This window comes from Strongylocentrotus purpuratus, unplaced genomic scaffold (assembly GCF_000002235.5).
Source record: "Strongylocentrotus purpuratus isolate Spur 01 unplaced genomic scaffold, Spur_5.0 spur5_scaffold_15, whole genome shotgun sequence".
NCBI lineage: Eukaryota > Metazoa > Echinodermata > Echinoidea > Camarodonta > Strongylocentrotidae > Strongylocentrotus > Strongylocentrotus purpuratus.
This window is the reverse complement of record NW_022145600.1, coordinates 2,548,338-2,576,127: the sequence shown is the minus strand read 5'-3', so window position 1 is coordinate 2,576,127 and position 27,790 is coordinate 2,548,338. Positions and strand designations below refer to the sequence as shown.

General features: G+C 37.2%; 1 protein-coding gene across 1 annotated transcript; it reads left to right on the top strand.

Annotated features, from left to right (window-relative positions):
* The first annotated feature begins 286 nt into the window (after positions 1–286).
* LOC115924300 (transient receptor potential cation channel subfamily M member 1-like) lies at positions 287–27,771 on the top strand. Its single transcript, XM_030986399.1, has 23 exons — positions 287–442; positions 2,073–2,352; positions 3,331–3,422; positions 5,168–5,336; positions 6,220–6,384; positions 6,762–6,959; positions 7,196–7,370; positions 8,871–9,039; positions 9,588–9,799; positions 10,360–10,460; positions 10,755–10,943; positions 11,255–11,408; positions 13,337–13,505; positions 16,984–17,124; positions 17,963–18,101; positions 18,978–19,211; positions 19,906–20,034; positions 21,226–21,477; positions 21,999–22,176; positions 22,819–22,951; positions 23,534–23,724; positions 24,361–24,493; positions 24,624–27,771. The coding sequence occupies exons 2-23, from the start codon at positions 2,125–2,127 to the stop codon at positions 25,477–25,479; spliced, it is 4,407 nt and encodes a 1,468-aa protein (XP_030842259.1). The 5' UTR covers positions 287–442; positions 2,073–2,124; the 3' UTR covers positions 25,480–27,771.
* The last annotated feature ends 19 nt before the right edge of the window (positions 27,772–27,790 follow it).

The window sequence follows — 27,790 nt, the reverse complement described above, 5'->3', positions numbered from 1 at the left end:
TTATATGATAAACTATATTTCTCTGACAAGAAAAAAGATCATCACATTTGCTCATAAAAGTAATCTTTTCCTTAAACAAAATATTTTTTAAATATAGGTTCTGATAAAATTTTATGAGTTGCCGCCTCATCAAAAGTGATACTATAATAGGCCCAAATTGCAATATACAGCCAAGGCATTTTCCCCGATCCGTTATGCAAATTACGTAATCAATTACGCTGCTATTAAACAAACTACACTCTCTTTTATTAGACCAACGGTATTACGTAATACACCCTTCTTAATATAGTAGCATTTTGATGAACGCGACGCCATGACTACATTACGCTAATCCTGGAAAGTTGCATGAACGATTGATTTGCCGATGGAGTTGATTTGAAGACCGAAACAGGTACATGTACATGAAACCGTAGCTTTGTTCCGCATTATGATTGCTAAGCTGGTAAGTTTAATAACTTTAGTGTACAAAACTTTGGTATTTGCATGCTGTGTTGTCATAATTTCACTCAAATAACACTCTTAAAATATGTGAACGCATATGATATGTTTTGTTCGTTGCAATCGGAACAACTCTCTAACTCGCACACCAGCGGGCAGGGGGGGGGGGGGGGGGAAATGGCATCTGTCCCGCCGGCTCGATCACCCCGCTTCTTAATTCCAGGCTGTTGCGGGATACTAGGCCTAAGAGCTTTCACTTCAGTTCTATTCAAATTTAAGGGAATATAAAAGTCTATTGTCGAGATGAATTTTATTAAGACATGGTTATGAACAAAACCTGTACACGTCTACCGGTATATACAAAATTATGTATAGAAAGTGTAATTGAAATTGGTATGAATTAAAGTAGGGAGTGGAAAGACCAAATAAAGCTAGGCTTGTATACTACAATACTTGATGCCCTTTTGGCCTGCTTTAGTGAAGTATAGTTGAAATACGGCATGAACATTTTTATATTTTAAAACTCAGATGGAGGATAAAATAAGTAAAATAGCAGGAGAGAGAGAGAGAGAGAGAGAGATTAACAAGGAGAAAGAGAAATTGTGTGTAATTGGGTTTTGGGAGCCGACCTATAACGTCGATCCCCATCCTAAATACAGAAAGAGAGAGAGAAAGAGCTAGAGAGAGAAAGAGAGAGCGAGAGAGAGAGAGAGAGAGAGAGAGAGAGAGAGAGAGCAGGAGAATAATAGACATACAAGGGAAACATAGAGAGGGAAATAAAAAAAGATAATTTTGCCAAACACATATGAATACAGGAAAAAAAGGTGCAGTTGTAAAGATTGTTTGTGACTCAGTCGTGAGTGACTATATGAAGAATATATTATTTATGGCAAATTATACATAAAAAGTCTGGTGCCATGACTACATGTACATTATCATTATCCAGAAGGACAAAACTGTTATCAGCCTGTCATTGATGAGAATCTTGGCTCAGGATGATACATTATTGTTCTGTTTCTGTTTAACCAAGAGTAGAGGGTGACTATATATAGGCCTAATCCTTAATTATATCGTCAACTAGCTTTATATAAGTGCAAATAAGAAAAAATCTCAAATTAAATTTCAGTTTAAAAACAAAGAAACTGGTAGGTGTAGATGCATCTAGTTAGCAATTCCAAAATAGTTGCTTAAGAAATTTAACTATAGCACCTGGCTTGAGCACAAGTAAAACCTGTCATGCCCAGTGTATTTACAAATTCATCTTTTTGTAAAGAAATTATTAGTTTTATATGCATAGTTTCCATTTGGTAAATAATTGTGAATAGTGGATGGACTAGACTCTTACTTTAAATATTTCCTGAATCCTAAATTATGCCTGTTAATTAATTAGCAGTCATTGCCTATCCGTCAAATGCACACTCATTGAAAAAGTATTATTGGTATTTCCTTATCAATGAACCTTGTCTATTCTTTTTGATATGTTGTCTCATGATAATTAAAGATGCTTCTTTGATATTATGACAAAATAAAAAGTTTTTAAAGCTCTTCTCGTTTTCGTAATTGTGCATGTAAATAAATTGACTTTGTTGTATACGGTATGTTATATCAACAGCTGTGCAACTTACTCTTTCCAGAACCAACAATGATCTAATTCTCTGGAGGTCTACTGATACGGATGCTTCCAGCATGGATCCACCCGGCATTTACCCAGACACTGAGTCTGTGTGCATCCAACGAAGCATCCATGGTGTGGGGCGCACTTCATCATTACGACGTAGAGATACAGTGTCAGGAGATGAGGTTGACTGGGAGAAATTAGAGGAGGAGGAGAAGAAAAGGTCATTGAGACGGGGTTCATCATGGGCCAAGGTGTCATCCGTTGTCAAGGCAACACACTTTGTTGTGGATATGGCGGTAAGAATGTTTATTGTAGATTTTCAGAAATATACCGTACTTGCTCTTTTGTACATGTAAGTATTTTAATAGAAGGATAATGCAGGTCAGGATAATAGATGTATCCTACACCTTCAAGTGCCATGAGATAACTTCTTTGATTGTTGTCAGCAAAGGAAAGACTAAGAAAAGCCAAGACAAAATATGATCCATGAGTTTTATAAAGTATCCTTATCATTGTACAGGCAGGAAGAAAACAGTTATCATTGGGGTTAATTGATTGTTTAATAAAATTATGCCTGTATTATATGAAATTATATGGATTTGGCAAGACCTTGCCATATTCAAACAAATACATTTATCTTCAAGTTCTGCGTAACTGATGAACAATCCGATGATGTGAAAAATCACTTATTATTCAGTAGATTTATTACGGAAATAACATTTCGTTACCATACTCAGAGGAGAATTTGAATGGTGAATGGTTGAATAACTGGATCAATTTTATATGGTTAAACATTACAAAATAAGGAATAATAATACGTTCATGAGCCTTTGTATCTGTTGACCTTAATGTAAAGTTGTATACAATGGAACATTCAATTTAATTGAGAAGTTAATCCAACTTAATAAAAGTTGGTAGGTACCTATTGTTTTAGAATCTGATAGGTTTTACAATGTTTATCTTCAATCAAATTATATTTGTTAGTCTCTCAGCAACAGTTCAAAGATGTTTCCAGGGTATGGTAATATAGTATTCTGTATTTTTCAAGTGAATAGTATTGAGGCTTGTTCTGATATGAAAAGTAAACCACAGCATTTAAAAAACAAGTGAATGTCAACTGCGTGCACCAAATGTCCTATGTATGTTCACAGAGTTTTGTGTTATGATACAGAAATGTGGTTCATATTACACTTACATCATCATTGAAGGAGATTTTACTGTCTTTCTTACTACTTTCTTGTCAATTATATACCTTTTTATTTCTTTGATATTAGGACCCAACACCAACCCAATCTTCTTGGATTAAAGGCAACTTTAAAAAGAAAGAATGCATCAGATATGTAATAGATCCTAAAAAACTGAATGTGTAAGTATTAAATGGTCATGTATCCTTTCTGTTCAAGTGTCTTTCACTGATATTTGAAATGCTTCATTGAAAATAATAATAATAATAATAATAATAAATTTATATAGCGCAGCTTTTATACAAAATATATTCAGCTGCGCTGGTTAAGAGCTCCTTTTTACTAAATTCTACAAAATAAGATCTCTCAGTTGAACAAATAAGTTTTTAAATTGGATTTGAAAACATTGAGAGATGGAGTGCTTCGTATTTCTATTGGCAAGCTATTCCATAGTTTGGGGGCAGCAATAGCAAAAGCACGGTCCCCAAGAGTTACTTTAGTTTTGCCATGGGGAATCTGAAACAATAATTTATCTATGGAACTGCGCAGGCTACGACTGTGTGACTGGACTTTGAGTTGAAGTAATTCTGTGATGTAATTAGGGGCTTGACCACTCAATGATTTATAGACAATTAACAATATTTTGAATGAGATTCTTTGACGGACTGGCAACCAGTGGAGTTCTCTCAGAAGAGGTGCGGTTGAAGTGAATTTCGACCGACGGTAGACAAGTCTTGCACATGCATTTTGGACTCTTTGTAACTTAGCTTTCAGAGAATCAGGCATTCCAAACAGCAACCCGTTACAATAATCAAGCTTAATTGTGATAAGAGCATGTACAACCAATTTCATACTTTCTTGATCAAAATATTTGCGGATACGTCTGAGATTGTACAGAAGATAGTATGTTGATTTGCATATATTTTTAACATGTGTTTCCATGTTCAAATTAGTTTCAAAGTATACCGGTACTCCTAAATTCCTTGCTGTAACAGAGGGTATCACATTGGAGGATCCAACTCTTACACCGTCAATGCTTATTTTTGAGATCTTTTGTGGAGTTCCTATAACCAAAAATTCACTCTTACTATCGTTTAGCTTAAGATTATTATTAAGCATCCATCTATGAATAAAATTAACACATTTTGCATCTAGTACTATTGGATGGTCTAAAGGATAAACATAATTGTGTGTCGTCTGCATAACAGTGACAGGAGACTTCAGGAAAATTATCCTGAGTGCTCTTGATTAGATTACTTGTGTATAACATAAAAAGCAAAGGGCCGAGCCGATATACAGTTACACATTTGTTTGAATCCCGACCCCATTCCCCCCAAAACAAAACAAACTCACAATAGATATTGTCTAATAAATCCTGATATTTAAAGTTTTATTTGCTGACAGTTTGATCAGAATTGTTCTTAGGTTAGAATGTTGGTTCTCTTTTCTTGTATGAATTAAAGAAAAATGAAAAAAAAAAATGGATTAATTTATCCTTGTGGTGTAATGACTACAGTACGTGTGAAAATATGTGAAAACAATACTAATGAAAGGTTAAATCTAGTTCTAGTTGTGAAAGTAGAATTGGAATGAAACCTGTTAAACGTATATCCTCATATTATTCCATTTGTATCAAAAGATACATGTACTAAATATCTTGATGTACTGTCCATTTCTCAAGCACGTAGGGTCTACATGTACATTATGTTTCAACTTTCATTTGTTTAATATTCCACATAGGGAGGAAAAAAATGTTCACATTAGCTTTGAATTTTCAGCAATTTTTTAGTCATCAACTTGATTAATAAAAATCTGGCAAAAAAAGTTTAAGCTTTATCAAAGCTGTCCGTGGGCTTTAGGATGAAAGTGAATAAGTAGATATGTTAGATGTACCTCTCTCTAACACTTATTCCTGTCTCAATGTCAGCTGTTGTTGCGGTCGTCTGCCACGGCAGCACTGTAGTGATGCTAACTTGGATCGTAGTAGCCAGGGCTCGTCAACCTGGGACAAAGACTTGGACGTAAGAGAGTACCCTACTGATGCAAACGGCCAGTTGTACTTCAAGGGAAAGATGGCAAGTCCCAAACCGGTCAAGGTAACTATAGTTTGATAGGTTTACCTAGTTGTACAGAGCTCATCATCATTTCAAGTCATCACTCAAGTATATCCCAAAACTTGTATTTAGCAATATATGTCAACAAGATATTAACAACAATGTTCATAAAATTAGTTTTGTCGAAAAATTATGATGCTCACCAATTCAGGCTAATGTGCTTAATGCTGCCTTCACGTTGCTCTTGTATTTAATGAGCCTTTCATGTCCATTTAAAGCTTTGATTTTGATTTGAATTTTCTATGTCTAGTATACCATTGAAAAAAATGTTTACTAGTATCAATATAGTTTTATCTTTGCCTTGATATGCCATTTTAATAACATTTGCTTACAATCTCTTCCATTTCTCTGTTCATTAGTTATGTTATGAGCTCATAAAGCATTGCCTGTCTGATTCACTTCGTCTGTATTTCTGTCTGTCTGTCTAGCTTCCTTGTATATAGATATATTTAATTTCATATCTTAATATTTTTTGAATTTTTTTATCTTAGTTTCAAAAATGATTTTATGTCTTGCTTGATGATTTGCAATTGCTGCCCAAAGTCGTGGTCAAGTGGTTTAAAGCGCTTGACTGGAGATGCGAAGGTCGGGAGTTAGAATCCCGACACGGCGCTAATATCTTTTGGCAAGATATTAACCTGCAATTGCTACTCTCCACCCATGTGGGTACCCAGTAGGGTGCTACCGTCATTGTTGGTAAAACAGTTTTTGAGCATCAAGTACCGCCTGGCTGGAATGCTCCCCAGGGAGTGGAGATTGTGGAGATGACCGGGGTAATAGTATATTTGTAAAGCACTTAGAGACATATGTATTAAGTGCTATATAAAAGCTAAATATTATTGTGATCTGTTCATTTTTTGTGCAGTATGTGAGAATCTCCAACAACACTGACCCTAAGCTAGCCTTGAAGATCTTGACCAAGTACTGGAAACTCAGCATTCCTCAACTGGTCATCTCAGTCAGTGGCGGGGCAAAGAACTTTAAGCTGAATGCTCAAGACCAGGCCACCTTCAACAGAGGATTGATCAAGGTAAGCAAACAAATGCAGAGGTCACCTAAAAGCCATACTGTACTGTGAAAAAACTTCTGCTGTATACGAAAGAAGTTCTGTTTTATGTGAAAGAACCTTCTGTTTTATGTGGTGGGTTTATGCAAATGGACCCAGGTAAATAGGGCATGTGGCAATAATGGCCTGGCCCAGTGAACATATTCAGTTCTGCTGAAGGTTTGACCCCACCAAAACTTCATTACAATAATACAGACATTTTACCTACCGGTATATAATGTGCAACATATATCCACCCAATATGTGCTCATGCGCTTACAACCGAGAAATTAATGAAAACAATTATAAAAATGCTAAACCCTCTTTCCCTTATTATTATTTTGTCCTTCTGTTTGCCGTAGGCCATACAAACAATTGCAGTATGGGTGATCAGCGGGGGCACAAACGTTGGCGTGAGGAAAGTTGTGGGCACGGCCATCCGAGAGGCTCGCTCCATGTCCAGGATAGCCAAGGAAAAGATGCCAAAGTTCGCGCTCATCGGGATTCCGCCCTGGGCATACGTGGCGGGGACTGACCGCCTCATCAATGAAAAGAATGAGGTAACACCTTAGGTAGCTTGGTGAAACATAGTGGCAGGGACAGATGCATCCAGAACGTAAAAGGCATGAAAGTTAGCGATGTTTGTTAAATGAAAGTTCTAATAAAAAAAAATGTATATTACCCTTGCTTTGGTCTGCTTCTCGAAAGGGCTAAAAGCATTCATGCAAGTTTAAATGTAAGTAGATACATTATGTTTCCTATCACGAGCATGTCTTCAAAACCATTTCTGTTGCAGGAGATACGATCTGTGTCCTACAGAGTAGACCCGGTGGTGAAGAGGGGTCAGCCCTCGCCCCTCAACCCAGACCACACCCATTTCATCATGATCGATTGTGGGAGAAAGAACAGGTATGGGGATAGCGTGGAGCTGAAGTCTAAGATACAGGAGGCTATGCTGCAACCTGAGAGTGGTGAGTAAAGGCTTATTCAGCTGTGAATTGATAATCCGCTGCGGTTGTTTTAAAAACATGTGAAATGAACGACAACTGCAGGCAACAAAGCTTCCTTGTGTCTTCACATAGCTCTGTATTATAAGATTAATGTGAAGTATATTACACTTATCGTCGGTGGTGTGACGAAACCTCGTATCTCAATTTTTTGAGATTTTGATTTTTGTGCATAATTTTGTACCTAATGGCCTACGACACCACCTAATAAATCCATGGAATGCCTTCTTCTCCGTTTTTTCACAAATTCCACACAAACACCCTTAAACTAAACCTCGTAACTGTAACCCTTTTTGAAGCTGCACTGACAAAACCTCGTAACAAAAGATACATAATTCCTTTTCCTCGTAACTCACACACGGCCTATCAGTACCGAAGTTAGTGTATTCAAATCCTCGTAACTTATTCAACCAAATCCTCATAACTCATTCAGAGTTGAAAGTAAGAACTCGTATCTCAATTTGAATACAAACTAAAAACTTGTATCTCAATGTAGATAAACGCAAAAACTCACTTTCAAATATAAAAACAATTATTTTACTGTATTTCAACAATGACATTAAAAATTGTATGAATATTCCAGTTTTAAAAAGAAAGGACGGTGTCACAGCACTGAATTTGTTAATATAGGATTTTTTTTTCGCTCTCCTGAAAATTCATGATTTTTGAGATACAAGGTTTTGTCACCCCACCGACGTTATGTCGTCATAGCAGTTGAACGCTTTAAATCCGAATGACCTGTCATGGTGGTTCTATCATCAACAAGCAGTACATCACCAGGGTTGCTGGTAATAAATGTGCAAGTCAATAGTTGGTCATTCGGTTCCCCATATGCTACCAATTATTGTGGAGTTATGAATTAAAGTTCACATCAAATGTATAACTTTATTTCATATTCAATGTAGGTCTGGGCCCCGTCTTACAAAGAGTTACGATCGATCCAAATCAATCGTAAGTCCTCCAATCAATCGCAAGTTTGCAGTCTCCTATCTCTTATGTACATAGTTACGATTGATATCAATCGCAAATAAGTTACGATTGATATCAACTCTTTGTAAGACGGGGCCCTGATCCCAGCTCGAATATGGCTATTTACCCATTGACTACTAAAGTCTCTCATTACCATAGGGTTAGTACAGGAGCCACCTGTTTCCTATAGACAATGGGTTAACTTTATCATGCATTCAGGATGGTGTAACTGTAACATACTTGTACTTGGCATGTATGGCAAACTGTGTGCCAATTTGCACTGGTAGCGAAACAAAATTTTACCATGGTGGCAAAGTTGACTTTTAAGTTAGAGTTCCTTTTTATGCAATTCTAATAAAAAGATTATACAAATACGGGGCAGATGCAAATCAAAGCTACCATAAAAGACCAAGGTGGTCTTGTCAATCAGATAGTCCACTTAATTGCTATGCAATATATTTCATCAAAATTTTGCTATTTTTCTCCATGATTCAGAGGGTGGTCTTGGTATACCGGTGGTAAATGTGATCTTAGAGGGAGGTGTAGATACCATTGATACCGTGGTCCAAGCTGTCCAGAGACGGACACCTGTCATCTTATGCAACGGCACTGGACGCGTAGCTGATATCCTCTCCTACGCAACAAGACATGCTGAAGAGAATGGGTGAGTTAGTCCCTTCTAGCTCTTAGTTGCCTAACCCTCTAATATGCAAATAGGCATGCTGAAAAGATTGGGTGACTTGTTCCTTTCTTGCTCTAAGCTGTCAAGCCCGTAAATGTACCAGTATGCCAAACTGATCAACAGTAATGTGCAATTTGTTTCCTTCCAGCTCTCAGCTGTCAAGCAATAGGTACTGGTATCTGTTTGCAGAATCAATGGAAAATATTAGTGAGTTGCTCCCTTTCTTCCTCTAATTGTGCTTGAATCCAAAGTATGTGAGCATACATGTACATGTGTATTTGACCTAAACCTGCAAATTGTCTACCAGTTTTCCTGAAACTGATTTGATAGATAGAAAGGTTTCTTCCAGTCATATAAATGTATGGAGTAATCTCAACTTGAGAGGTACATGATGCGAAAATGAAAGTCATTGTGTATGCCTGAGTGCACATGAATGCAAGGCAGTGGATAAGAATTGTGCCAGCTAGTACCCTATTTTTCATAAGAGTATTTATCCTTTATTATGATGCCAATGCTATTCTCTATCCTAGGGGAGTTCGTTGTGTGAAGCCATCGTGTCTGCCAATCCTACGTGAGAAGATCCATGTCCTGCTAAGCATTGGATATGAAAGCCAAGAGATGGTTGAGATTATGGATAAGATTGACCAGTGTGTTTTGGATGAAGATCTCTTGACCGTCTTTGAGATGCAGAAGAAGGAGCACACAGACCTTGACCTTGCTATTCTTACTGCTTTGCTTAAATGTGAGTTATCATTATTATTGTTATCCTTATAATTACCAAGTACTTGGCGACACCTTTGCCTAGGAGGAGAAAAGCGAACTGAATCACTGTGACCCTCTTGTCTCTCTTCCTGCAGATTTGGGATGTGCAGGGGGTCCACTATCCAGTGGTTTTATCCCTACTCTTATTCAAATTGTATAGGACTTTAATGTATGAATGTCCGGGGCAAAGAGACCAAAATGCAGAATGGGGCTAAGGAACATCTAGGGCTGTGTGTTTGCAATCAACCCTAGAGACTTAGACACAAACATGTATATATTGATCATTATGTAGAAATTGTAGAACACATGCTCTAGGAAAAATTGTTCAGCAATCAATTCCTACACTAACCAAATTATGGACTTCACGTCAGGACCAATTGCTCTAACTCTCACCATAAACCCAACCGAGTTGTAACATTATCCTAACCATTGGTATTTTTGATGCTGTACAGCCCAGATCAAATGTTGCTGTAGCATTTGTGTCAGATCATGTGACTATGCATGACAACTATTTGGAATTGTATCTCTTTTGATTCCCAGTGCATGCAGTGACTCCACTTCACCAACTCTCACTTGCGATGTCATGGAACCGTGCAGATGTTGCAGAGAGCAAGATCTTCACTGATGATGTCTCCATTCCAGTGAGTATCTCAGTCTACAAAGTTCAAGTTTCAATTTGTCGTCATCTCATAACTAGAGATGGTTTGAATCAAGGCATTATCTAAAAGACCTTGGCTCAGTTTGATTTATTACAACCTAGCCCCAAAGACATTATGGTTAAGGTCTACAAACACAATTTGATTATTCTCCAAATCACATTTACTATTATACTGTTGGATCTTAAATTCATTTGTCATATTACAACTTTTTGTATACCAATATTACCCACTGTAATGCCTTTAGCTACTTTACCATCCCAATTCTTTGCCTTTCAGCTACCCAAATTGCATCCATTCATCACTGATGCCCTTGTCAACAACAGGGTTGATTTTCTGCGTCTCTTCATTGAACGTGGTGCCATAATCAAGGACTATCTTACTGTGGTCAGACTCCGACGGCTCTACAACAGCGCCCCTGACACCTGCTTTCTACGAACTTTGGTAGACGATGTCTTACACAGAAAGGTATTATTGAGTGGCCTTTGTCATTTCTGTTGAAGTTTCCTTTAAATGGAAGATTTTGGTCAGGGAAACCTTGAATTTTCTTGCTGTTTATAATGAAATCAAGAAGTATCTCATTGTCTCCTGCTCAAAATAAAGTCATAGGGATCTGAAACATTGGTTTTAAGAGAGAAATAGTGCATGTCTTTCTTTCTTTCTATCAGTTCTAAATGAGCCTTGATGCACCTAATGGTATTCATATTTGCACATATTTTCACATCATGCTATTATTCATATCTAATTATGTTTTATGATGATATTAAAATTGTTTCCAGCCTGGCCAGCCAATCTTCCTTCATGATATTGGTATCCTCATCAAGTTCCTGACTGGAACACACCATGAACCCCTGTACACCAATGACCGGCACTACAGACGCAGCACCAACAGGGAGACAAGAGCTCTCCTTGTACTGTCTACAAGTCTTACAGGTAAGTGTGTATGGGGAGGGAGGGGGGGGGGGGGGGGGGTCTAGGTATGTGTGGGTGTATTCATGTGTGTTTGTGGGTCTAGGTAAGAGTGGGTGTGTGTGGGTGTTTGTGTTCATGGGTCTAGGTGTGTGGGTGTGTGCATGGGCCTCGGTGTGTGGGTGTTTGTGTTCTTGGGTCTAGGTGTGTGCATGGGTTTCAGTGGGTAGGTGTTTGTGCTCACGGTCTAGGTGTGTGCAGTGGTCTCTTGTGTGGGTGTTTGTGGTCCTATGTGTGTGGGTCTAGGTGTGTGGGTGTGTGCATGGTCTCGGTGTGTGGGAGTTTGTGTTTTTGGGTCGTGGTGTGTGGGTGTGTGCATGGGTATCAGTGTGTGGGTCTTTGTGTGTGGGTGCATAGGTCTGTATGTTTGGGTGTGTGCATGGGTCTCGGTGTGTGGGTGCTTGTGTTCGAGGGTCTAGGTGTGTGCATGGGTCGTGGTATGCAAGTATTTGTGTTTGTGTGTCTTGGTGTGAGGGTGTGTTCATGGGTCTAGGTATGTGGATATTTGTGTTCATGAGTCTAGGTATGTGGATATTTGTGTTCATGTGTCTAGGTGTGAGGGTGTGTGCATGGGTCTCAGTGTGTGGGTGTTTGTCTTCATGGGTCTAGGTATGTGGATATTTGTGTTCATGTGTCTAGGTGTGTGGGTATTTGTGTTCATGTGTCTAGGTATGTGGATATTTGTGTTCATGTGTCTAGGTATGTGGATATTTGTGTTCATGGGTCTAGGTATGTGGACATTTGTGTTCATGTGTCTAGGTATGTGGATATTTGTGTTCATGTGTCTAGGTATGTGGATATTTGTGTTCATGGGTCTAGGTATGTGGACATTTGTGTTCATGGGTCTAGGTATGTGGATATTTGTGTTCATGTGTCTAGGTATGTGGATATTTGTGTTCATGTGTCTAGGTGTGTGGGTATTTGTGTTCATGTGTCTAGGTATGTGGATATTTGTGTTCATGTGTCTAGGTGTGTGGGTATTTGTGTTCATGTGTCTAGGTATGTGGATATTTGTCTTCATGTGTCTAGGTATGCGAGTATTTGTGTTCATGTGTCTAGGTATGTGGATATTTGTGTTCATGTGTCTAGGTATGTGGATATTTGTGTTCATGTGTCTAGGTGTGTGGGTATTTGTGTTCATGTGTCTAGGTGTGAGGGTGTGTGCATGGGTCTCAGTGTGTGGGTGTTTGTCTTCATGGGTCTAGGTATGTTGACATTTGTGTTCATGTGTCTAGGTATGTGGATATTTGTGTTCATGTGTCTAGGTGTGAGGGTGTGTGCATGGATCTCAGTGTGTGGGTGTTTGTCTTCATGGGTCTAGGTATGTGTGGGTGCTCATTTACTAGACCTTACTAGATACATTGCAAGTGATTATGAATAGATTTTAATAGAATTTGAGTCATGAAATTTAAGAATATGGTTTTTATTTTATTGACTGAATGGTCATGCAAATAAATAAAAGAATGTTTTTTATAAACCCTGTCAGTTGTATACAAATTCAAACCAAATATACCAGCCAGTTTCCAGTCAGGAAGATTTCCCATTAAAATACTTATCCAATAAATACATTTCCAATTTATGAAATATAAATCTAGTCTACGATAAGTCATGAATTATTCAGTGGCCTTTAGGTTTTACAGACATATATCGAACTAATCAGATTATTACATCCATGCACAAACCTTTATGCTGACCTGGCACACAGCTGTTTAGGCTGTTCAATGTAATTCTTTTAGCAAATTCAACTTATCATCATTCTTCTTTTCTAATCTACCCCATAATACCTCTTACAAGACATTTTCAGTCATGCATGATTAATCAGAAAAAATACCCCAATGCATTCTTAATCGATTTTCTCACATATCCTTTTTGTTTCTCTGTTTTCCAACCAGGAATGAGCCTGTTGAATTCTGCGCAGGAAGAATATATCCACACAAAGCGTTTTAAGAACGCCCTCACCACAGGGGCTGCGCACCTCTCCATGGTGGAGTTAGCCAACCCAGGGATGCACTTCGATCACCCATTCAGGGAGCTCTTCATATGGGCCATTCTCATGGACAGGTGATATATCTTCCGAATGCGTTCACATTGCTCCAGTGCTTATTATATCTTCTGAATGTGTTCACTTTGCTCCAGTGCTTATGATACCTTCTGATTGTGTTCACATTGCTCCAGTGCTTATCATACCTTCTGAGTGTGTTCACATTGCTCCAGTGCTTATCATACCTTCTGAATGTGTTCACTTTGCTCCAGTGCTTATGATACCTTCTGATTGTGTTCACATTGCTCCAGTGCTTATCATACCTTCTGAGTGTGTTCACATTGCTCCAGTGCTTATCATACCTTCTGAGTGTGTTCACATTGCTCCAGTGCTTATCATACCTTCTGATTGTGTTCACATTGCTCCAGTGCTTATGATACCTTCTGATTGTGTTCACATTGCTCCAGTGCTTATCATACCTTCTGAATGTGTTCACATTGCTCCAGTGCTTATCATAATGGTATCATCTGTTGAAAGGCAGAAGGGCATGAACACTTAGCACTGTGTACAGTACCTTCTGAATGTGTTCCATTTCTCCAGTGCTTATTAACAGAACGTTGATAGGAAAGAAAAAATAGTGAAAGGAAGAGAGGAGAGAATTAAGTATAGGAAGGCATGTTTACTTATAAAGAGAAAGTTATATCAATTGGGCTGTACATGTGTCTGCGATTACATCTAAAGATAACGAAGTACAATTGTAAAATAGACAGCGGGTACATATCATTACAAACAAGCAAAATCATCAAACAGACAACAGCTTTATCCGACAGCATTCTCCTGGGAATATACAGATGGTACTAGCAACAAGTTATCAAAGTAAATAAATAATCGGTCATACAAACATGTCATTAAATTCCACAAAAGATCATTTCACACATAAATACAAGAGAGGGTATCAGTATCGAGCAATTAAATACATTTTTGCCTTACGGGAAAATGTCTGCAAGGAGAGCATTTGTGTAGAATAGATGGTAAGGTGTTCCAAAATTTTGGCCCAGAGTATCGAATGTCAAATTGAAATCTTTGGGTTCTATGTTTAGGGAGACGAATGTTGGCAGCGCTTCTCGTATTATACATATGGGTTTCCAAGTTGCATTTAAAATTGATAAAATCACTAAATTGTGATGGGAAGATGTTATTCATGCTTTTATACATGAAAATACCCTGTTGGTGCAAGTTAATATCACTGAATCTCAAGAAAATAATTTGTTTAAAGATGGGACCAGTATGGGAACGATAGTGCATTCCGGATATTATACGAATAATCTTCTTCTGCAAGAGTATAAGCTTTTGTATTTTGTACTTGCAGGAATTCGCCCAAACAAGATTACAGTAAGAAAAATATGGAAGTATAAGAGCACAATATAACATACGTAGAATGTGATTGGGCAAGAGATGTTTGAGTCTGGATATAATGCCAATGTTTTTGGACACCTTACTTTTAACTTCGTGAATATGGTATTTCCAAGACAAGGAACTATCTAAATAAACGCCAAGAAATTTGACTTTATCTACCCTTGGCAATATGACATTATCAAGAACAATATTGAAATCATTTAAATCTACATTCTTTCCATTGTGAAAAATCATATAATTACATTTCTTTACATTTATAGATAATTTATTAGATTTGAACCATTCACATATATATGTAAGACCTGCATTTACTGCATCCATAAGAGACTTCAAGTTTGAATCTCTGTGAAATATGTTTGTGTCGTCTGCATACAGTATAAAAGACAATTCATCAGCAGATTTATAAATATCATTCACATATAATATAAATAACAATGGCCCAAGCAGGCTACCCTATGGAATTCCGCATGTTATTGTCCTAAACTCCGAAATAGAAGATTGATATTTGGTACATTGTAATCGATTGTTAAGATAACTGGTGAAAAATTTAAGAGCTACACCACGTATTCCATAACGATATAGTTTAGATAGTAAAATATTGTGATTAATTGTGTCAAATGCTTTAGACAGATCTATAAAAACTCCAATTGCAAATTCGTTCGCCTCAAAGGCGTCTATGACTTCACTAGAAAGACTGGTAAGAGCCATACATGTTGAATAATCCCTACGGAAACCATATTGAGAATAGAATGTTTGTCAAGGAATTCAATAGTTCTTTTATAAACAATGCGCTCGAATAATTTAGAGAAGACTGACAGTACAGAAATGGGCCTATAGTTTGTAAATTCACTCTTGTCACCAGGTTTAAACACTGGTGTTACTTTAGCTTTCTTTAGCTCATCTGGAAAAACTCCGTTTAATAATGAAAGTTTGAATACATGGCATAGTGGTCTACATATGTACATAATGACCTGTTTGATGACTCTTGGACTGTATTCTTCAAAACCTGCAGCTTTATTGTTTCCAAAAGTACTAACAATGTTATCATAATGATATCATCTGTTGAAAGGCAGAAGGGCATGAACACTTAACACTGTTTACCTTCTGAATGTGTTCACATTTCTCCAGTGCTTATCATAATGGTATTGTCTGTTGAAAGGCAGAAGGGCATGAACACTTAACACTGTTTACCTTTTGAATGTGTTCACATTTCTCCAGTGCTTATCATAATGATATCATCTGTTGAAAGGCAGAAGGGCATGAACACTTAACACTGTTTACCTTCTGAATGTGTTCACATTTCTCCAGTGCTTATCATAATGATATCATCTGTTGAATGGCAGAAGGGCATGAACACTTAACACTGTTTACCTTCTGAATGTGTTCACATTGCTCCAGTGCTTATCATAATGGTATGAACACTTAACACTGTTTACCTTCTGAATGTGTTCACATTTCTCCAGTGCTTATCATAATGGTATTGTCTGTTGAAAGGCAGAAGGGCATGAACACTTAACACTGTTTACCTTCTGAATGTGTTCACATTTCTCCAGTGCTTATCATAATGATATCATCTGTTGAAAGGCAGAAGGGCATGAACACTTAACACTGTTTACCTTCTGAATGTGTTCACATTTCTACAGTGCTTATCATAATGGTATTGTCTGTTGAAAGGCAGAAGGGCATGAACACTTAACAATGTGTACAGTACCTTCTGAATGTGTTCACATTTCTCCAGTGCTTATCATAATGATATCGTCTGTTAAAAGGCAGAAGGGCATGAACACTTAACACTGTGTTAAAGTATATGAGGTAATGTCCTTTTGGCTCCATGTAGGATTGGACGCAGGGGGCCGTTTCTCGAAACCGTCATAAGTCTAACTTCTTGGACATCCTATTGAAACGTGTATTATAGAAATAACACAAGTTTCTATAGGATGTCTATGAACTTAGACTTATGACAGTTTCAAGAAACTGCCCACAAACCTCTAGCATGAGATTCAAGAGGTAATATTTTCATTCAACAGGAAATATCTCATTGAAATATTGGAAGCTGATAGGGATCATCAATCTAATGTGAAAAAAAAAGATTTAGTTATTTAATTAATTTATTATTTATTATGTTTTTAATTTAATTTGCAGACCAGAGATTGCAGCCTATCTGTGGGAGCAGGTGGATGCTCCTCTTAGCTCAGCCATTACAGCTAGTGCCATATTAACCACCATGTCAGATATACAGATTAGCCTTCCGTATTCAGATGATGATTACATCATCAACGCCAGGTATGTCAGTACAGGGGTCAAGGCCCATATTCTTGAGAGTCGCCTTACTTTTTTTGTAACATGACTGCGTACATTGAGTAAGTTCACTGGTTTGTGGGGTGGCAATATCAATGTCATCATCTTTGAAAAAGATTTCCATAGTTCTTTATTGAACAGGTGTATGCATAAGCTGTCTATGAAATTAGACTCACCTTACCATTTAATAACCCAAATAATTTTGTTGTATTTTTTGTATTTTTCATGATTACTGCAATTTAAATGAAACACATATCATATTTTTGGGGCAATGCATATTTCAGTGGACTAAGGTCATCAGCTAGGTCTTAATTGTGCTACTTTAGACAATACAGGCTAGAAGGTCTTGCATAATTTTTGTCAAGCCCCTTCACCCTCCCCTGAAAGTTAGATTTCTTTGATTTAACTGTTATAGAACTTTATGCTGCTGCAGAGTATTTCCCCTTTAAAATTAGAGTAATATTTAACCAGTCAAAACTTGTATACCTTAACCTATTTTATACTTTTCATTTATTCAGATATCTACAAAATAACACAATCTGTCAATGGACTGTTTACATAGTGTTTTTCATGTCATCAACTTCAGACATCAACTTCAGAAGTGGTGAAAATATTTACTTTGCTTTAATGTTGACTTCCCATACAGTCAGGTGGAATCAAGAAAACAAAAACTATTATAACCAAAGACACCCTTTTGCTTAATGAAATCTATCTGATGGATTTAGCCAGTGAGTTCAAACACATTGAGTATGAACACAAAAAGCTGACAAACGAAAGAGAACCTTGAAGCTTTTATATGTTCTTTCTTCTCTTTACTCTTCAGGAAATTTGAGCAGATGGCCATTGGTGTGACTGAGGAATGTCATGAAGTTAATGAGGAGCTAGCTCGAAAGTTGGTCTCCTTCCCCCAGGCTAGATGGAACAAATCTGTAATTCACATGGCTGCAGAGAGTCTCAACAAGGTATATACGCCAATGATATTTTAGTCATCAGTCATTTAGTTGGCCTGGGTTTATATCCCACTGCTGCCACCATCTCAGTGAAGCAGAATTCACACATTTGATTGTAAATATGATTTTGAACATTAAATCCAGCCTGAAACTAGCCGAACAAAACATGAACACGAATCTCACCACTACAGGTTGACTTACAACAATCCTCATTTAAAGATGGCAACTGATGTACACGGTACCTAATTAGCTTGCTATGCAAATCTTCCACTTATTTCATATGCAAGAAATTTTATACTTCTGCATGATATACTGTCCTTAACCCTCATTAAAACGTATTACAAACAGGATTTGGGAGGTCTTTATTGACTGTTGTTGATTTTGATTCTAAGGTTACATATTGCATGATAACTCATTTCATAAGCTGAGAACCCAGCAAGAATACATACAGTGAGAATTTTCATGTAACTGACACATCTTTCTTTCTCCGGTCTCTCTCTTTACCTTTCGCCCATCTTTCTTCTTTCTTTTACAACTATCAATCCTTCATTCTATGCTACTCCATTATCTCTTTCTCTTTAATTGCTCATTTTTAAAATCCCACTCCCATCTCTCGTTATGTACTACCCCTCCCTTTCCTTTCGATCATCCTCCTCTTTTCCTCTCTTTATCATATTCCCTTTCTTTTTCTCCATCTGAATTCATTTTCTTCTTTCTCTCTAAATTATCTTACTCCAATTTCTCCCTCTTTTATTTCTGTATATATTATTTTACTTTCCTTCTATATTTCTCCCTATATTACTTCTCTCTCTCCCCTCCACTTTCTGCTTATCTCAATCCCCTTATCTCTCTCTTTATCCCGCACTACCCCTTCTTTTGCTCTACCAGGAATTCATCTCGCACCCTTGTTGCCAGGGCTACGTCCATGACATCTGGCTTGGTGGTATCACTGCCAGTGACATCTACATCATCCTCACCATCTTCTTCCCCATCTTCATCCCGCTTCTCATTGGCTTCAAAGAGGAGAAGGAGGATGAGAGCAAAGAATCACAGAGGTCTAGCATCTTCAAGAAGCTCAGGATGTTCTATATGGCCCCCATCACCAGATTCTATTTTTTTATGGTGAGTCAATAAGTTATCTTTATAAATAATGATAATAGTAGAAATGTTTCTTCTTCTACAAAGCAACATTAAAAATACTATGTCCCTTTTGCAGCCGACATAAGCTGTAACAGATACATGAGCATTTGTCTACATCAATAACCCACTATTGTAATGGCCAAAATTAAACTGATTTAATCTTTATGCAGCACAAAATGTACGACCCTTCTGTAAAAGGGTCTGAAAATCAGACTATTACTTAGGTGATTGCAATCACTTAAGTTGATTCAACAACTAATGGTCATTATTTTCCCACTAAAAGCCATTTTCAACCACTTTCAATTTGAGGGAAGTTCTAAATTAGTATAAATTGTCTTTCGAATGTCTTTCGAATGCCGTTGGAATTTAACCTTTTCTTTTTGGGGCCTGCAAATAGGACATGGTACCTTTAAGACAGTAGTGTGTTATTACCCCAGTCAACTGTTCAATTATGATTCTCTGATTTAAAATGATTATACCTGTACAATTGCCACTCAATTATATAATCCTCACTCAAATATGGCTGCCCGGCAGGAATGGACCATCTAGTATGCTTTTTTCTATTGATAAATCAGGTATTGTGTGTGATATTCCCAGTGCTCTGCAGCCTCTTAACGGAGCGCAGGTGCTTTGTAGAAACTAACAATCTTTTTGTTTCTATTTATTTATGTTTCAGGTTTCATACGTGTTTTTCTTAGTGCTTTATAGTCTCTTCATCATGTTCTTCTTCCGAGCTGAGCCTACGTATGTTGAGTACGCTGTGTTCATCTGGATCCTCACCCTTGCACTAGAAGAAATTGCAGAGGTATGAGTCATTTTGATTCTTTCTATTAACAACTTTGACAAAGAATATATATTCTTGTCTTGTGACGCAATACATATAATTGAACATCTTAATATCTCCCCCTAAAAAAGTGAGGAAAAAATTGAAACTATGAAATATGTTTCTTTCCTCAGATCATACTCTTGTTGATGTTAAAATCAGTTCTAAATAAATTGTATTCATAACGTTTTAGGATAAGAAATGATCGAATGATAAAAGTTGTCTTTATCATGAACAGTATGGTTTTATGAATACATGATATGCGGCTAAAAGGGAGGAATTTATATTGATAGTTTTTCACAGAATCGCATAAATACCTGTACATGTTAGGCACCACACAATATTGTTTCCATTTCGATGTTAAGATGAATTGGAAAGAGAGGATGTAAGGCTATTAATACAATTTATTTTTGCCTATTTGACAAAATAGTTATTTCTCATTTGTGTAAAATTTTCATTGTCCTATGCTACCCAAATGTTCAAAATGAATGATGGATATGGAGTTTTCAGATGTCATTATCTTCTATATAAATATCAAGTGTACTGCTAAGTGCTATGTATATATTTTATTGTTCCAAATACATTTTTTGTTTTAATTAGTATTCCGTAAAAGTGCTTAATCAATTATTATTATTATAATTAGTACACTTTATTGAGCTCTAACTGAAAAATCACAACTGCAACCTTTTGGTGGTATTTTGGTGCACGGTCAGATATGTTACTCAGATCAATCAATTGCACATAAACTGATAAGCCAGTTTAAAGCCCCTCTAAAGTGTTGGGAGCCCCAAATTTGCCATCAATTTTATGGCCAAATTTCACTTAAATTGTTTCATACTGTAAAGAGGATGTAGAATAAGACACGCTTCTGCGAAAGATCCCCCCCCAAAAAAAAAAAAAAAAAATTGTGTTTGAAGACAAATATTGATAAAACAATACATAATTTCTGTTGTATGCAGATAATAAACATCAATATTCAACCTCAATTAACGAATTTGCTTTGAAAATCCTTGCAAAAATGTGTCTTAAGTGACATTCTTTTTCAAATTATGATACAATTGAAGTGACATTTTGTCATCAAATTTGTAGGGCTCCCAACACTTTTTAGGGACTTTAAGATGTGGTTAAAGAAGAAACAACAATTTTGAAATTGTTTTCTTTTCCTATTGGAAGGCAATCTTCAGCAACAGTGGGTTGGCCATCAGACAACGCTTCAAGATCTGGTTCAAAAGTGGCTGGAACAAGTTTGATATATGCATCCTGGCTCCTACCATATTGGCCTTTGGTCTTCATTGGTATCCACCTGCCCTTGAGATAAGCAGGTCGATCTATGCCATTGGCTGTATGCTCTTTTATGTCAGGACTCTGAGGCTATTCTCTGCCAGTACACGTCTGGGCCCCAAGATGGTCATGATCTGGAAAATGGTAGGCAATTGCTTTTGTCGGCCCGTAAAATACAAGTTTGACCGATTTAATTTTGGTTTTATATAATACACTTATTTATTAGTATTTAAGCTTTAATTCATCAAGTAACTGTAATTCAGTAACAACATGTTCAAATGAAATTAATGAAAATAGAAATGTTCGGGTAACACCATGTAATAGTTTCAAAGGAATAAGAGCCTGTATATTTTGATTGGATATTCAGGAGATTTACTAGAATATAGCCCAGTGGAGGCTATTTATTGCCTATAAAGGGATTCCTGCATAGCTTATTTCTTGTTGGCACCCACCAAAAATGCCCACAATTATTAATCACGGCAGCATTCACATTCTGCTTGCTGTTTGCTGCTACATGGTGTAACCCTGGAAACTTTACAATTCAGTTTATCATCCATGACAAGTAATGCTGATACTTCACCCGTCAACAATTCATCAACTCATGAAATGAAAATGGTGAAATAATTTTATGATCATATGATTTTTTCTTTGTTTATTTGACACAGATGCATGAGATGGTAACTTTCCTATGTATCTTGGCCATGTTCTTGCTTGGTTATGGTGTCGCAAGCCAATCACTGCTCTTCCCTGATCAAGACTTTGGTTGGTTTCCCTTCAAGAACGCCCTTGTAGTGCCCTATTTCCAGATTTACGGAGAGCTCTATCTTGACGCTATACAGCATGGTAGGTATTCTTGCAAGTGCTTTGAGAGATGTACTCTCTGCTACAAACTTTCTCATCAGGTTACTTTCATTTCGGTAGCCCACTGCACACTGATGTGTATTGCATGTGAGAAAGAAAATAGAAATAACTGTTGTAATGTAATGGACATTTGAAAATGTAAAATCCTCCTAATCTAGGTTCCGAACTGTGTCATGAATCTTTCCCTAGGTGTCATATCTATCAACTTTGGTGATCATGCTACTGCACAGCTCTATTTCTAGCCTTTACCAAGAGCTCCATTGCCTGGTCTTTAACACTCCTCTCTCCATAAGCCAATCTCTACAGACTATCCAACCATAGTACTCTTCTTCCTCCTCAGTCCTATCAATACCAGACTCTCCAAGCCAATCTCTACAGACTATCCAACCATAGTACTCTTCTTCCTCCTCAGTCCTGTCAATACCAGACTCTCCAAACCTTTTTTTCAAAACAAGTGCCTACAGATTACCCTGCCTTAAGCCCAGCTTCTTTAGGGCACTAAAAGCATTAAAGTTGTAAATTCCTTCCAGGACCCATTTACCACACCTGGGTGGAGAGCGGTAAATGTAGATTAATGATCACTCCAACCAATGAAAGTTTTCTGTGTCAAATCTTTACTTATAGGAGACGTGGATGGTTGTGGAGTGGAAGGAGGGGACCCATGTCCCACAGCGAACATGCTGGTTATCTTCCTCCTTGCCATATACCTCCTCATTGGAAACGTTCTTCTGCTCAACCTTCTTGTTGCCATATTCAGGTGAGAATTTGAATGACAAAGAGGGAGAGAGAGAGAGAGAGAGAGAGAGAGAGAGTGGGGGTAGAGAAAGGAGAAGGAAAATTGAAAGTTAAGAAAGAGATAGACAGAGAGAAAGTGAGATAAGGAAATGAGAAACAAAATTGAGGAAAGAGAGAGAGAGGTTGGAAGAGAGGATGTGGGAGAGAAATTAAGATCAGAGAGAGAGAGAGAGAGAGAGGGTAAGAGGGAAGGAGATAGAAAGAGCAGAGAATAAGAAAGATAAGTGAGAAAGTAAGGAAGCAAAATACACATGAGGAAAATAAAACTTGAGTGAAAGAGAGAGAGAGAGAGAGAGAGAGAGAGAGAGAGCTTGGGGAAGTGAAAAGGAGAACCTAGAGCAGGAGCAGATAACTTTTTCCATTTACTCTCAGTTCATATATGTACTAGAAAGGGATGAGGCTTCAGGCAACCCTGATTTAATCAATAAAAACACCAAAAGCTGTTTTGATTTGTTTTAAAGAATGACATTTCCTTTTAATGAATGAACCTATTCACAATGGACTCTACTCACACTCTCTGTATTTCCTCTTCTTTGTATTGCAGTCGAATTTTCGAAGAGATCCAGGCGAATTCTCTGGTCATATGGCGCTATGAGTACTACTTCTTGGTAATGGAGTTCAAGGACAAATCTTGGTTGCCCCCACCCTTTAATGTTCTCGTCCATCTCTACAAGTCACTCCAATGGGTTTTCAGGTGCTGCATTAATGCTTGTACAGAAGAGGTGGACAATGGAGGTAATGATAAGCTTGTATGACACAAGCTTCTGTGTCAATTTGCTCCATGATCGATATCCTGCTCTAACTAATCACAACCTTCGACTAAATACTATGACTAACCTTAATCCTAATCCTAACCCTTAACCCTAATCCATAACTCTAATCCTTACTCTTAATTCTAACCCTACCCTACCCTAATGCTATTGAAAACTTAAACTAAAATGCAATTGCAATCCTTAAAAACGTACATTCTATATCTTTGACAAAATAGAGGCTGGAACAATTGTTGCCAGAGCAAAGGGTAGACCACAGACATTTTTTACAGCACTTTTTTCCGCACTGAGCCCAGGTTAAGGGAATGGTCACCTAGGAGAGAGTAATTTCCTTTTCTTCTTCTTCTCCTTTTCTCCTTCTTCTCCTTCTTCTTTCCCTCCACCTCCTTCTTCTTCTCCTTCCTCTCCTTCTTCTTCTTCTTCTTCTTCTTCTTTTTCTTCTTTTTCTTCTTCTTCTTCTTCTTCTTCTTCTTCTTCTTCTACTTCTTCTTCTTATAATCCGAATTTTGTAGCAAGTCATGATTGTACGGGAGCAGGAATACATGTAAAACAGAATAACTCAAGATGGTTATGGACTAATAATTCTTGGTTCTCTCTGCAGATCAAGCAAAGAGGAAGCTTGAAGAGATTAATCTGCACCTGTTTGAGCGGGAGTGTGCGGCCCAGTTCAAGAGAGACAGGGCAGAGGATGAAGATGAGGACTTGGAGCAAAGGATGGAGCGCATGGAGAAGAAGTAAGGCAGCATGCTTAATTTATTCATTCTTTATTCATTTATTTTGCATATTTAAAACCCAGATTTAGGGGAGATATCTTGATATGCAAATATGTAAAACTAAGTATTTTTTACTTTTTCTTCTCAATAGGCTGGACGACTTGGGAGAAGTGCTATCACATCTCATTCCAAAGGAACATATCGCAACTTCTGAAACGCACAGGAAAGTATCAACCCATTCTCAAAACAAGGCTCCTTTATCACTGCCTGCTCCAAAGCATGATATCCCTGTTTCCTCTCCAGTGGGGAGAGAACTAGATTTCAGTATGCCTTCTTCATCTCAGACAGCCAATGACTTCAAAGTGCCGAGTCCGCCGTATCCAGGACATAGTACAACAATCAGGGATGACGATGAAGAGAGGAGGAGATTTGTAGAACAGATGAATGCAATGAACGACTTCCTCCAACAATCTCAGTCAAGTTCAAGGAAACCCCATATCCCACCGCTGCCACCATCAATGAGCTCACCTCTGCTTCAGCCAGGTGATCCTCACCAAAGTGGACTCTCTCTGTCTGAGATGCAGTCTTTCCTGAACCACATGCCGCACATCCCTTCCCAGAATATAGTCGGCAACCCCACAACTCATGATGCTAATGATGAGAGCGATAACTACGTCCTAGAGCATACCATCATTAAGTCTCCTGCGGTACCTGAGATGAGACATCGTTCGCCACCGGAAGGTGGTGATGTCCCGCGGAACAGCAACAGACCCAAGAGCGCATCAAAGAAGAGGCGTAAGAAGAAGAGGGTGGCGCCAGAGTCTAAGGAAAGTTCTGCAGATGCATGGTCAATTTCGAGCAGTGAGAACAGTCCCAGAGAACCAAAGGTACCATTGTCGACTGTAAGTCATACTCATAGCTATCCAGCTTGGTACCAAAGGTCAGCATTCTCAACCATTAGAGAACAAGCAGACGAGGAGGAAAAAGAGGAACAACGACAGAGCTGAAGAATTCAGAATTCAGATTAATTATTTCATCACGGATCAGCTGTAGATAGATGTATGGGCATCAGCTTTGTGGCATCATTTGCCCCTATGTGTAAATGTATGTCTTTCTTTATAAGCTCCCTGAATCTCTTGATAACTGGGTATGTGTTTGTATATATGATTGATTACAAACAGATTAGGATTCTTAGGATTAGGACCGAAAATCTAAAAGACTACCAATGAGCATTTCTCGTGGTCACAAACATTTGTAATATGAACATATGTCTTTATTGAAATGATTCATGTAATCACTTCTCATTCCCATGTACATAACAATTTAGACTGATCAATGATACATTAGCAAGCTCAAGCACCTGCAAGAGAACATTGAAGGATCCAAAAGGGGCAAAGCTCCTTTTCCAATGTAATGCTTGTGGTGCTTTCGTTCCGTCCAGAACTTTGATATTCATATGTGTCAAGTGCTGAGGACTCTTATGGGCTGAAAGTTATATGCAATATACTTGTCACCTTGGTGTACATACAGCAATGAATATATATGAAGAAATTTTATTTTATTGCTATTTTGATATATAATTCCTACATTCTTCTGTAAAAGTTTGAAATACCACTCCAGGTGTGTGTTTCAGTATTGGGTATACTCTTGTGCTAATATTTACAAGTGTAAATATATTTGTTATTCCTCAAGATGAAATGCATTTTGTTTGGCAGCTTACTGACAGTGTTTGTTCAATACAATTCCTTCTTATTCCTTTCGTATGTTTGTTTAGTCATCTTTCAAAATAATCTGTTCGTGCAATTCTCTCTTGTTATGAAGCAACAAGATTTAAATAAGGAGGTTAAATTTTAAGCTCTGCAAAAGTACGAAATGGTTGAACATCTAATTAAAGCAAATTAATTAAGTTGATTATCATTAACACTTCAAATCTTTGGTGAGGAAATGATTTCTTAATTACATGAAGGCTGGTAAGTGAAACAGATGGCAAGGACAAGTTGAGACATTTCATGTTGTTTGTGGTAGTTTCATTAATACTAAATTATATTCCTAAAGATTGTTATAGGATGCAATATTGCATAATGAATGTGTACTAAACTACATTTCATCTTGGTGTTAAAGCCAAAGATATTCTGTAAATTTCATTTGTGTCAATTATTCTTAATCTTCAGCACTGAATCAGTCTTTTAAATGTTATGATATTCTTTGCATTGATAATCATAGGAAGTATGTTTAATCATTAAATTTGCATCATTCTGCTAAAGTGTAATATGTTTTAAATATGTTTTTATTGCTCTGGGATGACAACTGAATTTTAGGAAAGTATTTGAAAAAGTTCCAGAATAACTTGGCAAAGAATTGAAAATTCACAAGTCTTTGAGGTTAAAGATTACTAAGAATTTGATAAATATTCCAACTGTCAATTTGTCAATGATGTTGTAAACTTATCATATAACTTTTTTTTGCAAGCATTTACGGTACCGGGTACTCAAAAATCCCTTAGCAAATATGCACAATTCTCACAACATGAGTACCATATTTCTCATAAATCTTCAGGTAATTTTTTTTCTTCAATGACTGGATTGGTATAACTGCATTCAAAGAGAAGAAATCTTCCTGCATGATAGTTGAAGATCCCCCTCATTCACTGAGAAGTTCTGATATTTAGCACAAATCTTAAATTTCTTATTCATTCTCAGTTTTCCCCATTTTTTCCTCAAACATACTTGTCTCAGTTTTTTTAACCTGCTGGCTGTTCCTGCCAACACTCTTTTTAAAGATCTTATTCCCCTTCTCAATATTTTAGGTAGCGTTTCATCTTACCATGCTGGTAAAATCTTATTCAGAAATTTAATCTTATTTTTCTTATTTTGACGACGTACTAAATATAATGGATAGCAATTATGTAAATTTTGAATTTTGAATTCTCTCACTCTCTTTATATTTATGTTATCGTTTTAAATTTGATTTTCTATCAGTAGTTAGGATCTTTGCTGCATCAAAATAAAAGTCTTATCTGTCTTTCTTTCCTCGTTTACATTTCATCATTATATCAAACATTCCAGTTCTTGAAAAACAGTATTTTTTGTTTGGTGTGTGACTAATTGAGCAAGATATGTGTATTCATGTACATAACAGTTTTTATAGTACCTTTGCAAAGTCTAGAATCAATGACATTTTTGTAAATTAATGATTATACCTTCGCAGGGCACTCATATTGTCCTTACAACAAGACAATAAAATCATAGTCGTCTCATTGATAAACAATTATTATTTTGATTATTATTTTTATCATTTGATTAGCAAGTCAATCGTGTT